The sequence below is a fragment of the Cololabis saira genome, chromosome 6 (assembly GCF_033807715.1).
Source record: "Cololabis saira isolate AMF1-May2022 chromosome 6, fColSai1.1, whole genome shotgun sequence".
Taxonomy (NCBI): Eukaryota; Metazoa; Chordata; class Actinopteri; order Beloniformes; family Belonidae; genus Cololabis; species Cololabis saira.
This window is the reverse complement of record NC_084592.1, coordinates 26,388,509-26,404,235: the sequence shown is the minus strand read 5'-3', so window position 1 is coordinate 26,404,235 and position 15,727 is coordinate 26,388,509. Positions and strand designations below refer to the sequence as shown.

At 44.1% G+C, this 15,727-nt stretch overlaps 1 protein-coding gene across 1 annotated transcript in view; it reads right to left on the bottom strand.

The window, feature by feature from the left end:
* Positions 1-958: 958 nt before the first annotated feature.
* hecw2a (HECT, C2 and WW domain containing E3 ubiquitin protein ligase 2a) overlaps positions 959-15,727 on the bottom strand; it is a 66,211-nt gene continuing 51,442 nt past the window's right edge. Inside the window, exons 27-30 of the mRNA XM_061723814.1 lie at positions 9,852-9,966; positions 6,634-6,719; positions 6,264-6,376; positions 959-3,931 (exon numbers count right to left, since the gene is read on the bottom strand). Of these exons, the coding sequence (XP_061579798.1) occupies positions 3,820-3,931; positions 6,264-6,376; positions 6,634-6,719; positions 9,852-9,966 (426 nt within the window). The 3' untranslated portion in view covers positions 959-3,819. The remainder of the gene's footprint in view (positions 3,932-6,263; positions 6,377-6,633; positions 6,720-9,851; positions 9,967-15,727) is intronic.

Sequence of the window (15,727 nt, the reverse complement as noted above, 5' to 3'; positions counted from 1 at the left end):
GATGGCTTCTGTATCCCAGAGATGAACACTCTTTGGCTCAAAATGAGCAAATGGACCACAGAACAACAAAAGACCTTGATACTGATTGAAAGTGCATTATCCATTGTAAATCCACACTGCGTTCTGTACCAACATGAGCTAAAGGTCCAGTTGTTGAGAGCGTTTACTGCTCCCAAACCAGCTTTAAAAATGCCAGATTAGTTTGCAGCTACATGGGATATGTTATTTTTTGGAGATATGTCCTGAGTTCTGATGAGACTAAAATTGAAATGTGTGGTCATAATGATCATCATTATATTTGGAAGAAAAAGGAGAAACATGCAGATGTCAGAAAACAACAGTGAAAGCATGGGGGTGGCAACACTGTGTAGTGTGGCTGCTTTGCTGCACAAAATAGATGGTATCAAGATGACAGAAGATACTGCGTTTATACTGAAGCAACATCTAGACATCAGCCTAAACATTCATGCGTGAGCACGGATGGTTCTTACAGAGAATGATTCCAGGTAGCTTAAGGATGACAAAGTGAAAGTGCTAGACTGGCTCCGGCCTGTAATCACTTATGTCAATATGAATGAACCAAAAATATAGTGAGATATATTGCAAATCCTGTGGAGGGGTATCAAAAAACAAAAAAAATATTCTATCTTGAAGAAAGATACATTCTCTCTCATTATTCTGACATTTTAAAAATAGGCTAACAATAATAAAAAAAACACAATAAAACGAAATAACTAATCCTAAAATTACCTCAAACAGCAAAGGATTTCTCAATTTAGCTGTCAGACATCAAGAAAAGCTGTAAACTTCTGGCTGAAACTCTCTTTTTAAAAGTTTTTAATGTCTGTAAGTGAATCATTTAATTAGATGGAATTAAAACCTTGGCTCTTCAATGGTTTTACGCAGAGGTGTGCCATAAAGATGTTCATCTGGGTAAAGAAAACTCTTAGTAGATAAATAAGAGCACATGTCATTTATCAAAATCTTCCACTTGTTCTCTTTTATTACAATCATTGAAGTGAAATGGAGACACATACAGGAGCTTTGCATAGAGTGGAGTTCTCAGAAGTGGAGGCGGGTCCTGTCACAAATGTTCTAGGAGAGACGAGAGGTGCAGCTGTGTTCATCTGGATGTGAAGCAAAGTCTTACCATTCATCTGGACCAGAGCAGCTCGGTTGCCGCGAATGACAGACTGGCTAAGGGGTGTGTATCCTAAAGCGTTGCTGCCCATGCCACAAAATCTGCCTTTCAAGCAAACGTGAAGTGATGTTCTGTAAGGATTTGGCAGAAGCCAAACGTGGGATGTGTTTGTTGGACTGAACAGAGAGCACACCTTATGGTTGACTTTGCAAGCCCCAAACCTTTGGTACATTCAGTGCAAAATATATATTTATACACACAACAAGGACAGACATACACATACATTTATATACAAAGAGACAATCAAGACTGCACATATGGTATGCCTCTACATGTGCTCTCACATTTCTCTAACATCAAACAGCCCTATTGGTCCACTGCTTGATCATGAGCAATGAACCATAACCATCAGCCTATTACTAAGATAAGCAGACACGCAATGTGAAAGTAACATTTTAGAAACATGCTGCCAAACTACCCACCGTTACACTCAGAGAAAACTGAAATCGCGCGATGTCCATTCTTAAAGCACTTCCACCTTGTTCTCAAGAGCAAAGTATGACGGTGTCAGGTAAGCATGAGGCAGTATGCTTCGAGTGACTGCCACAATCCCGAGTGGCACAACTTAACCGGCTCCTTCACCCTGTTGTCTGAATGGATTAGCAATCTCCTCATGCAAAAAAAGCTAGTAAGGACAGTGTGTTGCACTATTTTAGCATGCAATATCGAGCTATAACACAACGCCACCTAGGAGTTTCTGCCAGGCTCAGCTCACAGAGCTCACCTGCCTGGTGCTGCATGCAGTATTGGAGTGGGAGAGGATGAGGGGGAGGGAGGGCTGCGTTACCAAGGTCTGCTTCCGCGTATCACGTAACACGTGAGAGCTATCGACCACTCATCCAGTCCCGGTGGTCTGACTCCAACAAGTTTCTGTACAGTAGGTGTAATCTTGCATGCACCTTGTAGAAAATGGTTAAGTTTGTGTGTGCCAGCATGTAGAAAAGTGTGTGAAGGTGAGAGGGGACTTCAGAGTTTGGGCTGTGCACATGAGTAGAAGTGGAAATGTTTTATCACATGCGTTTGAAACAGAAGTGGAATAGATGTTACAAGTTCTAAAATACAATATCCAACAACATCAGCGTCACTTGGTTCCCACAGTCAGGAGAGAGCGCGTTGTTTCCCCCTAGTGGTGATCTCTGTATTTTTCAACCGCCTCAGTTTAACTACCGGTATACTTCATATGCAACACATTTGGATCTCCTCAAATTCCCCTTCATGGTTCGAGATCCCCTAAAATTATTATTTTGTTTTAAATCCAACCGACGAACCCTGACCGGGTACCCAGATGACGCCACTTTCCTGTTTTACGGCTCACCAGCTTCTTCTCGCCTCCTACAGCAGCAGCTGGGGCTCATTTGATTTGCTGTACCTCTTTCTTCTTAGGCTTGTGTAACATGTTCTTTTGGGTGTGGGAGGGCAAAGTTGCTCAAGGCTCACACATCCAGTCACCGATTCGGCACATACTGTATATCCCTTTCATTGGACGAGAAGCATCACTGAGAAGCAGCTTGTGTCTCACGCTTCAGAGCCGGCATCATCGGTCCGTGTGAGGAAGTGTATGTATTGCTCATCATAACTGTGTGAAAAACAAGAATGCTGCATTTCTATCTGACTCAAGTGTACTACTATAGCAGACTCTTATGTCCACCCAAAAGTACCTGGCTAACACTGTACTATTTTCAGATTTTTTTTGATTGTTTGTTTTTTTCTGCGGTACTGGCTGTTGCATCTATGCAGAACCAGGACTGCATTTCTCAGGTGTGTCTACATCTTCTGAGTTCAAAAGCTCTGCAACATCGCAGGTAACAGTCCTGAGCAGAGCCTGCCATCGTTGTCACTATAATTCACTGATTTGTTGAATTATATAACTTAAATCCAGTATTTTTTCAGTCTTTGTCCAACTGATTCTTGTATGTGTGCACAAACACTGTGCATCCTCTTCCACCGAACAGGCAAGGGGGGTGGGGTGGGGGTGGGGGGGGTGTCACTTTCACTTCAGAGTCTAAAATCTTTCCAGAATTATATAAAATCTTCAGGGAAACAGTGGTTTGTAGTATGAATACAAAGAAAATGTTACATCTTGTGCAAAAGGTGATTGATGAGTGTGTGAAAGAATATTATAGTTCATAATGCTGTAGGCCCAGTGCAGGACAGACACAGTTTTTAGGTCAAGAGAGGGTAAGGGATCCGGGTGGTTCTTGAGCAGCTGTCTTTGAGGTTCAGGTTAAAGACAGAGGAGGAGAAGAGGAGGGGAGGTGCAACTAATCCAGCAACCAAGGCCTTTAACTAAGCACACAGGGTACGCATGTGGCTCAGTGAAGTTACTGTTAAAAGTCTTCTGTACAGCTTTTTAAACATTCCTTCAATTCTCCGTCTTTCCTTCTGAAAGTCTCTCGTGATCAGCGTCGAAATGAGAGAGGAAGGCAGAGAATTGGAACGAAGCCTGCGGCGCTGAATGATGTATAGCCAGTCGCAAATAAACAGCCGAGTTATCCACAGGGGGTTAGTTGCCTTTTGAGGGTGTTAGTTTTATCTTCCATGTCCTGCGTAAGTGAGGAACATTGGTTTCCAGATGGTTCTCTCTCCGGGGTAAAGCGTGGATGGCAGCTGAGTCGAAGTTACTCCAAGCCGAATGTGCTCGTTTCTTCGACAGCAGTTACCAGCTTCTCGTAGAGCATGGAGAAGGAGGGATAGGGGGGGAGGTCCAGACGATTAAAGCAAGTGTGAGCCCTGTTGAGACATGCAGCAAAACAATTAGCACATGCTTTTTTTTTTTTTTAATCAAATCAAAAGCACATTTATACAAGTCTTCAGACTCAGTTTAATTTGTACTTGGTAAAATTGTAAAGCCATGGACAAAATGAACTTTATTAAACCAAGTCTGTCAGTGGATCCAAACACCCTTCATGTTAGAATGATGTAGACTACTGTGCTTCTGGCCACTTGCAGGTCTTTCTCAATCTCGTTTTGGTTGCTCTTATACAGACATCAACTGGGAGAGAATATATATATACTGTCTGGATGAATGTGAGCCTTATTGGGTTCAGTGAATTCAATTTAGCACAGTATCGTAGTAGAAGCTCGAACCACTGAAAAAACAAGGATGTACCAGTTTCTCAGTTGAAATCGACTTACCTGAGTCTGAGAATAGTTATATGAACGGAATATTTATGTTTGTGTGAATTTAAAAAAGATTCAAAGAAAGCAGTTTTTCTTTTATCTTGTGAAGAGTTTTGAGAAGATGTCAATGGTGTATTAGGACCACCCGTGGAAAATACATACTGTATGTGGTGTCAAATATTCTGACTTTATGCTCTTTCAAATTTATGAAAAGAAAGAATAAATACATTGTGAGGCAATTGGACTTTGCTGCGAGTCCAAGGGGCAGTGGTGGACAGTAACGGAGTAAATTTACTTGAGTACTGTACTTAAGTACATATCCAGAGGATTTGTACTTTACTTGAGTATTAGATTTCTTTGGTACTTATTACTCTTACTTGAATACATTTCCAAGACAAATATTTTTACTTTTACTCGAGTAAATTTCTAGGAAGGCTGAAAAGTACTCGTTACTTTCAGGTCTGCTCTTTTTTCTTCTTCCCTAAAATCCTATTTTTAGACGGATATTGGGAGACAGGCACAGAGACAGACATTGGGAGACAGTTTGTTACGCTCTATATTGCTATATTGTGCTGGTACATGTCCTTCCTGTAAAGTTAAGTGACTTCAACATTGCGTTATTGAAAGCAGAGATGTAGTTTTTTGTAAAGCAGTGGTCTTTGAGGGGGATCCAGACTTAGTTGGATGGTGCAGGTTCATTTGGTTTCAGTTCATGATTGTTAATAAACTCTGCATCATCTGCTGTCCTCTTATGATCCCATTCATTTGATTTGTTTTTGGTGTTTCTGCAGGTTTTATATAACATTGTGGTTCTAAAAGCAGCACATCAGTGCAGCTGGTTTCAAAGAGTTAATTCTCAGAAACAAGAATTAAAAGATCCTTAAATTAATTTAGAAAAAATATAGTAATTTACTGATGTGGAAAATAAGAAATTTACTCTTACTCTTACTTTTACTTAAAGTAAATTTAAAAGCATTTACTTTTGGATACTTAAGTACCTTTAAAAGCAAGTACTTTTCTACTCTTACTCGAGTAATATTTTGACTGAGCTACTTTTACTTGTAACAGAGTAAATTTTGACCAGTAGTATTTGTACTCTTACTCAAGTACTGGGGTCGAGTACTCTGTCCACCTCTGCCAAGGGGTCAGCAGCTCGGCCAGGACCAGGTCTTCCCATACACACAGATATGGAGAACTAAAAGAGTTTGAAACATGGCTGCTTTTTGCGCCAAAATCAAGTGTACCGGTACTTGTTGCTAGATCCTAGCCTGATAGATCAGATTCACATCTAGAAAGATAAAGGGTCTGAAAATGATCCATAGGGCCTCCCCATCCAAGGGGCGGCACCAACGGTGGCTTTTTAAGCTGCTATTGCATGCAGTTGGTTAGCGTGACGACCAATCAGAGCAACGAACAAGGTGACGTATTCAGAGTGACGGAAACAAGTCAGCGGGAGTGTGAGCTGTGCAGAAGAGTAAATTAAACTTCTTCCGTAACCTGTCAACAAAACAGCAAATACATCCACCTTGCAAAGGAATGGCTGTAGAACAATGAAGAAAAATTCTGAATCTTTAACTGTTGGCATTCAGATTATGCTGCCGCTCTGTCATAGTTGTGTTACACTCGACCAGAGACTCTGTCTACAAGCATAGACTGATTTGATTGGCTCTAGATTTTCTAAGCTAGCACATCTGTATTGTGATCTGAAGGGGTTTTCCCTTAAAAATACAAAATAAAAATAAAACCCAAATACTGAGAAAGAAGTGTAATCTGAATACCTGAAGATAAACTGTCACGACTCGCTGAAATGAAATTCATACTTGAAAGAAGCCCTTGCTTCAGAGAAGAAAAAAAAGGGCTGACTCTCCAGTTTTCATGCCTCATAAATAACGCCTGTGCAGCCTTGGCGGTTACATAACGTCCCATCAGACGGCTGTCTTACCTCGGTAAAGAGGTAATTTTTCCCCACTTCTCCACACAGAATCTGCGGGGCCCATTGCTGCCTCGTAGGGAAGCGAACCCCTCGTAGGGAATGCTGGAAGTCCCCGTCACAAACTAGACAAAGGTAAAATCACAAGTCACAAAAGAGTAAGTCAAGTTAAATAAATGTAAACTTTCACATTTGCTTATTCCAACAAGTCTCACAAAAGTGGTGATTTTTCACATTTTCCCCAAAATCTGAACGTTGCATTTCATATTTAGATAGAAGTAACACCTTCATGTCTTATCAACAAGCTGACAGCTGGGTGACTCTTACGTAAGGAAACGAGCACAGCTCAGCAGCCTCCGCACGGTGGCAGCATGTGTCCTACCTGCAGCAGCCGCAGCCTCTGCTCATTGTTGAATCTCTCCACAGCTGCCCAGAACCAGCGAATCACTATGTGGTTGTCATGGTAACCTAAGGGGGAGGAAAGAGAGAGATGATGATGATGGAGCATGAGTCAGATGAATAACTAATAAGGCCTCCATCCCCTGTTCCTCTTTTCTCACCTCCTCCTCCTCCCGCACCAGTCTCTGCTGCGATTTTTGAGCCGTCTCTGCTGTTCAATATTTAACGGAGGGAGCAGTTTTGACCATCTCCGTCGATTCCTCCATTAAAAGAGCCTGGCACTGACTTACAGCTGAGTGTCAGATCGAGCTCCCTTGTCTCCTATATGCTGGCAGCTTTCAAATATATTAGCCAGGCCCTTAAAAAACCTTTTAATGTGATCTTCTATAAATATTTCTGACTGCATACAATATGTATTAAAGGGTGGAGTAGGTAATTATTTCAAGAAGCCTTTTTCGTTCTTTTGGTTTAAATTGTTTTTCCATTTGGATCATAAATAATTAGATAAATGTTCTGACATTAATATGAGAAATGATTGTCATCTTTGGAGGCTTGGGCAATAGAAAAAAAAAACAAAAAACACCTGGGTCAAAGAAAAGGATTTGTCGCCCTTTCTGCTGGTCAACCAGACGTGTTTCAGTGTGTGATGTTGTGGTAGGTGCAGGTACAGGTAAAGCAGTTGTTAGTGGAATGAGCTCCGTGAGCTGAGACGCACCAAAAAAACACGACTTGGTCAAAAAACAGAGTCTCTATTTGATACTACAACTGCAAAAGGACTGGATACTGCAAGAAGTAAAAGTAGAGGTAATATCAGCGTGGTGCTTTCCTCGATGGGGACAAAGAGAACAGAAGGGACTAAAAAGTGATGCCATGATTTCTTTCCTTTAGCTTTTTCATGCCTAGTTTGCCTACCTGTTGTATACTTACATAGACAACAATTGTAACCTGCAGTATTTTGTCAGCAGCCTTTTTGTCACATGTATTTTTTTCAAGGGATATCAACTAAATAGTTAGCTACCCATACTGGTAATAATTCAAAGAGAGCAGAAAGTTGTTGCTGTTGACCGTGTTTACAGTGCAATCAAATTCAAGTAGAGTTTTGCACTGGAATGTGATATATGATGGTGAAACATCAAAGGTAAGATCGAATTAAGAGATGGGACATAAAAAGTTACGTTTTTTTTTTATTGGTTTGCTGTTCTTTGACTGCTGGCTCAGTGAGTTTTTGTTGCAGAGTGACATTGCTCACACTGTTGTAATCTGAGGAGTCCTAGCTTTCAGTCCTAGTGTTTGTAGCATCACTAGCACAGGTCTTAATATCGGCGGTGCAACCGGTGCAGCTGCAAACGGGGCCCAGACGCCATCAGGGGCCCATGAAGGAGGGAGAAGGAAAAAAAAGGTTTTTGTGAATGGAATAGTCCAACCACCTAAATAAGCTACCTGTCAGTCATGTTATGTGCATGATGATGCGATAATGTGTGTTTTTAGCAAGAAAATAAAGTAAACAAAAGAAAATGGATGACAGAAATAGCGTAGCATCATGTTTACAAGCCCAAATAAAAAAGCGGCGCAAAAAAGAGAAAGGAACAAAAGAACCAGGATGATGTTAAAGCAAAAGTGACAAAATTAAATGTGATTTTTTTACTGGAAAAAGCCAGCATCCTGCCAGAGGATAGCTTGCCAGCTACCTCCATAAATGAAATGGAAGTGATCCGGCTGCCGGGGGGCCAAGAGGAGACTTGGGTGTGGCCAGTCACAACGTTAGCCTACATGGCAGTTCTATATAGTGGCTGTGCATGTGTGTGCATGCATGTGTGTGCATGCATGTGTGTGCATGCATGTGTGTGCATGCATGTGTGTGCATGCATGTGGTGTGCGCTTGTGTTTAGGGCAGGGGTGGGGGCACAAAAAAAATATTTGCACCAGGGCCTATCACCATGATGTTATGCCACTGATCACTAGTGGCACATTCTCATCTTCTGCAGTGTGCTCACTCAGCCTTGGTGTTGGATCTGTAGTTCATGATGGACTTTCCAGACTTAAAGCTGCATTTCTTTCCCCCATGTGTTTGGTGTGCTGTATGTGGATCATGTTCATCATGCTTTGTACAATTAAAATTCGGTTTGAATGATGTCTGCGTCATCCGATCGTGAATCGGGGGACATTTGTTAGCTCCAGGTTAACTTCTCAACATCCTCGCCTCTTTATTTCTGGTAAGGCTGGTAATGTTCATGTGATTGCAGAGGTGCAGTTTTTGATGGACGTTGAAAGAGGATGCCGTGCTGCATACCTACTCCACCTTTAACCTCTTGTAGACAACCTTCCCGAATTTGCATCAAACCGCTTCAGGTCTGAATGCCAGAAGCAAGAAGACAAAACTTTTTTTTTTTTTTTTTTTAACCCTTGCACGGCTCTAATGACCCAAGCCAGAGTGAAGACCCTCAGTTCCTCAGAGGGCTTGCCTATCCCACAGCACCTTGCAAGGGTTAATAATTGTAAATATGTTTGGGCAGTAAGGGGTTAAACAGTAATGAAATAATAATCATTTATTTCTAGTGCAATACATGTTTAACCTTTTTCGGAAGAATAAAACAAAACATTTGACTAAACTGATACAGCCTTGTGAGAATATTCATTTGAGATCGTTTTCAGAAATTCTCTTTGATCAGAAACACACCGAGGTTCTGCTGGCAGCAAGCCGAGATGACTGATGGACTCCACTGCTCACAGCATTTTTACCCATCTGATTTGCATTCTAACCACCCTTCCATCAGCTCACCCCATTCATCATTATTTTCTCTGACTCTCTGAAGTGAATAAGATCTATACGTATAGATCTGTGTGTGTATTTCATCTATACACAGTAAAAAGAAATGTACAATTGGGAATGAGCTGTACTGTCTAGGCTTTGTTTTTTTTTATTGCTTAAAGAGTTTGAACAAGGTGTGACTGAACACTTAGGCTGATTGAGAGACGCTGTAAAAATGCATTTGTAATTCTTCTCACTCCTCAGAAAGCACTGAGTAAAGGTTGAGACTAAAGCACGGTATCTGATGTGTGCAACAGGAAAACAAACAGAACAGAACTGCATCTTCATTTCACTCATCTATTCGCACCACTTAACTCTGCATCTCCACTCTGGTCCCTCTCTGCTGCCCTGCAGCCTTACATACCTCCTCTGTACTCTCCAGCCTTACATACCTCCTCTGTACTCCGTGTTGTTCCTCCAGTCTGCCAGGTCGATCTCTGCAGTCCCTGCAATAACCAGCTCCAGCTCCCTGGCGTCAAACACGGACACCAGTCGCACGTCCACCACCTAACGGACGAACCCACACATGTACATGCCAACGAATGAGATGGATAAACATGTGGTGCACCCTGTTTATTTATCCTCCACTTCATATACAACAGACTGTGTGGGGGTCTTCGGGCCTTCAAGGCGACACAGTGGAGAAACACAGCTGTGCATCACAGCGGGGGCTAACTTTGAAAAATAATCATGATTCTGTGGTATAAAAAGGGGAGAGTGACAGGGGCAGTCTCTTTTGACCAGTGGTGGACAGTAACGGAGTGTGACCATGGGGAGTCCATGGCCACCTCACTTGATTGCTGCTGATTGAGTCCACCTGCATCAGGGAGGAGTCTTGGGTTTAAAAGTGGGTGAAACCCTCAGTTCACAATCTTTTGCCCTGCTGTTGCTTTGAGGAACTGTTTTGCCCCTTGTTAAATGTGACGTTAACTTTTTGGAGAGGGCTTGGGTTTAAAAGGGTGTGAAACCTTCAGTTCACTCTTTTGCCCTGCTGTTGCTGTGAGGAGCTGTTTGCCTGTTTTAAAGGTGAAGTTTAATTTTTCATTTGACCATGGATTTTTGCATTTTCTTTGTTTAATTAATTAGCTTGTTTGTATGTTTTTGGATTAATTCATTATACACTGTTAAGTTGTTTTTGGGAATAATGATGTTCATTTTTGTCTTTACCACAGGCATGTTGGGACCGCCCCAAGTAAATTGCCACCTGTGTGCCTGAGAAATAAATCACCCTGAACTTTGCCCTGTTGTGTCTGCCTGCCATCCCTTACTCATGTTGAGAGTCTTTGGTCTAGTGCTGAGGTGTTACACTACCTTCGCCTAAGCCTAGGTGTGACATTTGGTGGCAGTGGTGGGATGGCAGGCCGCAGAGGATCCAAAGGAGGGGCAAATAGGAGAAGGGATGGTTTACGTTCTCAGGTATCAGGGGTGGCAATTACAGAGGGGCCAGATGAAGCTGGTTGGGCCACTGTGGGCTCTGAAGGCTCAGGGGAGGAGGACCTCACTGATATTGAGGAAAATGCAGCCAAACCTAAGGCTAAGAAGGCTATGGCAAAATTGCGCCATCTACAGCCAGATGAGGCCAAGGCTGGGAGGTCTACTGAAGCAGGCCCCTCAATGATGCAGGTCCAGGCCAAACCCGAGGAAGGGACAGAGCTGGCCTCCCTTCTCAAGGATTTCCTGCTCAGCCAGAGGCATAGAGAGGACGTTCTTGTTAATGAGCTCAGAGAGCTGAAGACTGCTGTGATGTTGCCGCCTCCCAACATTGCCGTCTCTGGCCACAGCTCCGTCGCTGGGGGAAGTCCACGTATGCAGCTGCCTACACCAGCTCCTCGACGTAACCGTCCCACCCCAAGTTCTATTCCCACTATTCAACCCATTGATTCTTATGAACCTGTGGCTCATGCCGACCTATTCTACCGTGGAGGCCCAAAGATGCTCCCTTTTGTACAGGGGGAGGACATTGAAAACTTCTTAGTCCGCTTTGAGCGCATGGCTCGTACTTGGGGCTGGCCTCCTTCTGAGTGGGCATGCAGATTGGTACCACTGCTCACTGGAAAGGCTCTTGATGCCTATTCAGCAATGGATGAGCAGGATTCAAACAGTTACCCTGACCTTAAAAATGCACTTCTAGCTAAATTTGACATTTCCCCTGAAACATATAGACTCCAGTTCAGGTCCACACATGTACCCTCTGGTGAATCTCCAAGGGAGACGTATGACAGGTTAAAAGGTCTTTATAGGAGGTGGATAGCACCGGAGCAACGATCCAAAGAAGAAATCGCTGAGGTGATCGTTCTTGAACAGCTGCTTCGCATGCTTCCGGTAGAGATGACGACCTGGATTAAAGAGCATGAGCCAAAGGATGGGCTGACAGCAGCTAAATTGGCTGGCCAGTACTTGAATGCCCGCAAGGGTACGAGACCACCCCGGAAACTGAATCCTCGAGAATCGGTCCAGTGGACAAACGATGGAACTGATCATCCACCATTCAGAGGAACTGATCACAGGCAGAGTGGCCAGGGTCTGTCCAGACAGGAAAAAGGACATTCTGAGCGAGGTTATCCCTCTAATGACCTTATTTGTTTTCACTGTCAGCAGCCAGGTCATCGGGCCTCAGTCTGTCCCCTGAAAGGGCCCAAGCTGTCTAGTCTCTGCCATATACCTCATTCCCCAGCCCATGTTGCAGACATGTCAACTACACCAGAGCTGGGTGTGGACTCTGAACCAGTCTTTACAGATGCAACTGCCAATGGTGATCATGTCATGGCTTTGCTCGACACAGGGAGTTTTACATCGCTTATCAAACGTGACTTTGTGCCTCTTGGCAGTCTTGACTATAGTAATGTCACAACTATTCAGTGTGTCCATGGTGATGACAAACCATATCCAGTGGCTGATATGACTGTCACTGTTGATGGTCAGGCTTACATACTCCAAATGGGAGTTCTTGACAATCTACCTCATGATATGATCTTGGGAAGAGATTTACCCATCTTGTATGATCTCATTCGTAAGATTCGCCAGCAGCGGGTTGCAACATATCCTTCAGTTTTCTCTAGTCATGGGTCTTATACAGTACGCACTCGCTCTCAAGCTGCCAAGCAAGGGTTGGAACCCCTTCCTGACTTTGACCCCACTCTTTGCCAAGGTGGTCACAAGGGGCCTCGCAAGAGTAAAAGCCAACGTCGCCAGGAGAAGGTCAGAGGAGCTCCACTCTGTGAGGATGTCCCTATCTTGGAAACCGCTAAAGAATGGCAAGTACCAGTGAATATTGGGGAGCTTCAAAGAGCTGACCCTTCTCTCTCTCCTTTGTTTGCCAGGGTGGCTGATGCGAAAGCTACATGTCACCCTGACCATAGTGAAAGATATGTACTGGAGAATGAAGTGCTGTATGTGGTGGGTGAACCAGAGAATCGCTTGGTGGTACCTGTCAGTTGCCGGCCACTTGTGTTGCATCTTTCCCACTCCATCCCATGGGCAGGTCATTTAGGCCAAGATAAAACATTTGCCCGAATCAAAACTAGATTCTTCTGGCCCTTAATGCTTAAAGATGTCATTAAGCATTGTCAAACCTGTCCTGAGTGTCAAAAGACTTCCTCCAGGCGACCCAAGAACGTCCCTCTTCAGCCTCTGCCGGTCATCCACACTCCCTTTCAGCGGGTTGCCATGGACATTGTTGGGCCACTTGAGAAAAGTAGTGCTGGGCATGAATATATCCTTGTCATTTGTGATTATGCCACCCGCTTCCCAGAGGCTTTTCCGCTCAGAAGTATCAAGACACCTCAAATAATCAAAGCCCTTGTCCAGCTGTTTTCTCGAGTGGGTATCCCGGATGAGATCTTAACTGATCAGGGTACCAATTTCAACTCACAGCTCATGAAGCAGCTACATAAACAGCTTGGTATCACTGGTATCCGTACAACCCCATATCATCCACAGACCGACGGGTTGGTTGAGCGCTTTAACCAAACACTGAAGGCAATGCTCCGAAAGTTTGTGGATGACACAGGTAGAGATTGGGACAAGTGGCTCCCTTTTGTTCTTTTTGCTTACAGAGAGGTACCACAGGCCTCAACGGGGTTTTCTCCATTTGAACTCCTGTATGGTTTCTCTGTTCAAGGACCGTTGGACCTTTTAAAAAGGTCATGGGAGTCCAAAAAGGCCTCCTCACAAAGTGTCCTTTCATATGTGCTACAGATGCGAGACCGTTTGGAGCGGTACAGGGCTGAGGCAAGAGACAATTTAGCAAAATGCCAACTAAAGCAAAAGACCTGGTATGATCAGAATGCCCAGAACAGAGTGTTACAACCAGGTCAAAAAGTGCTACTGCTGCTCCCTACAACAAGCAACAAACTCCTAGCCCAGTGGCAAGGGCCATATCCCATCATTCGCCAAACTGGTCCGGTGACTTATGAAGTCTCTCATCCAGATAAAGGAAAGGCCTCCCAAGTGTACCATGTCAACCTTCTTAAAGAGTGGAAGGAGAGAAGCATGTTGGAAGAAGCTAAGTCAGGAAAATCTCTCACCACAGACACAGGCAGCTTGGGAGGGGATGTGATGCTGGCACAGGAAGTAAGTTCAGATGATGAGATGGAGAACACAGATCTCTCCATGCTGACCACCATTCAGCAGGCTGACCTCAGTCACTTGCCTGAGAGGCAGGCCCTTGAACTCTCACGTTTGTTTCAAGAGTACCCAGTGTTGTTTAGTGGGAAACCAGGGAAAACTCATTTAACTGAACATGTCATCCGCTTGAAGGATCCCAACCCCATCCGTCAGCGACCATACAGGGTGCCCGAGAGGCTGCTAGGCCCTCTTAATAAGGAAATTCAAAATATGCTGGATCTCGGCGTGATTGAGCCATCAAACAGTGAATGGTGCAGTCCTATTGTACTTGTTCCAAAAAAGGACACCACACTCAGAACTTGTAATGATCAGAGGAAGTTGAATGCAGTGTCTAAATTTGATGCTTATCCTATGCCACGGATTGATGACCTACTCGAGCGGCTAGGCAGAGCTGTGTACGTGACCACGATGGACCTCTGTAAAGGATACTGGCAAGTACCACTGGAAAAGGCATCCAGAGAATACACTGCTTTCCGCACCCCCACCGGCCTCTATCAGTATACAGTAATGCCCTTTGGACTTCATGGGGCACCTGCAACTTTCCAGCGTCTAATGGATAGAGTTCTGCAAGGATGCGAACAGTTTAGTGCTGCCTATCTTGACGATGTGGTTGTCTTTAGCATCTCATGGGGTGACCATCTATCCCACTTGAGACAAGTCATGAGCAGGATTCATTCTGCAGGTCTCACTCTTAACACACAGAAATGTGTCTGGGCAAAGAGGGAAGTCCGCTATCTTGGATATCACCTTGGAAATGGAGAAATTCGGCCACAAGTCGACAAGGTTGAGGCCATCCGAGATAGTCCAAGACCTCGGACTAAGAAACAGGTCAGATCTTTCTTAGGACTTGTCGGATGGTACAGAAGATTCATACCCCACTTTTCCACCATCGCAACTCCATTGGTAAATCTGACTTTAAAAGCAGCTTCCAATTCAGTGAAGTGGACAACAGAGTGTGAGGCAGCATTCCTCCAGCTAAAAAAATCTCTCTGTTCCTCTCCTGTTTTACGAAGCCCTGACTTCACACAACGCTTTCTTGTGCAAGTTGATGCTTCTGGTGTTGGCCTTGGCAGCGTATTGGCACAAGGAAAGGAGGGTGAGGAACAGCCCGTCTTATACTTGAGCCGCAAGCTACACCCAAGAGAGACCAGGTATTCAGCTATCAAAGGAATGCCTGGCCATTAAGTGGACGTTGGATAGCCTCCGCTATTATCTTTTAGGGAGGACTTTTGATCTGGAGACGGACCACAGGGCGTTGAGTTGGATCAACTTTATGAGGGACAAAAACGCAAGAGTCACAAGGTGGTATCTGGCCCTACAACCCTACAGCTTCAACATTCGACACAAGGCCGGAAAGGCGAACGTACTAGCTGATTACTTGTCCCGTCTTCCAGAGCTGGCTGCTGCTGGAGAGGGGGAAGATAAATGTGACCATGGGGAGTCCATGGCCACCTCACTTGATTGCTGCTGATTGAGTCCACCTGCATCAGGGAGGAGTCTTGGGTTTAAAAGTGGGTGAAACCCTCAGTTCACAATCTTTTGCCCTGCTGTTGCTTTGAGGAACTGTTTTGCCCCTTGTTAAATGTGACGTTAACTTTTTGGAGAGGGCTTGGGTTTAAAAGGGTGTGAAACCTTCAGTTCA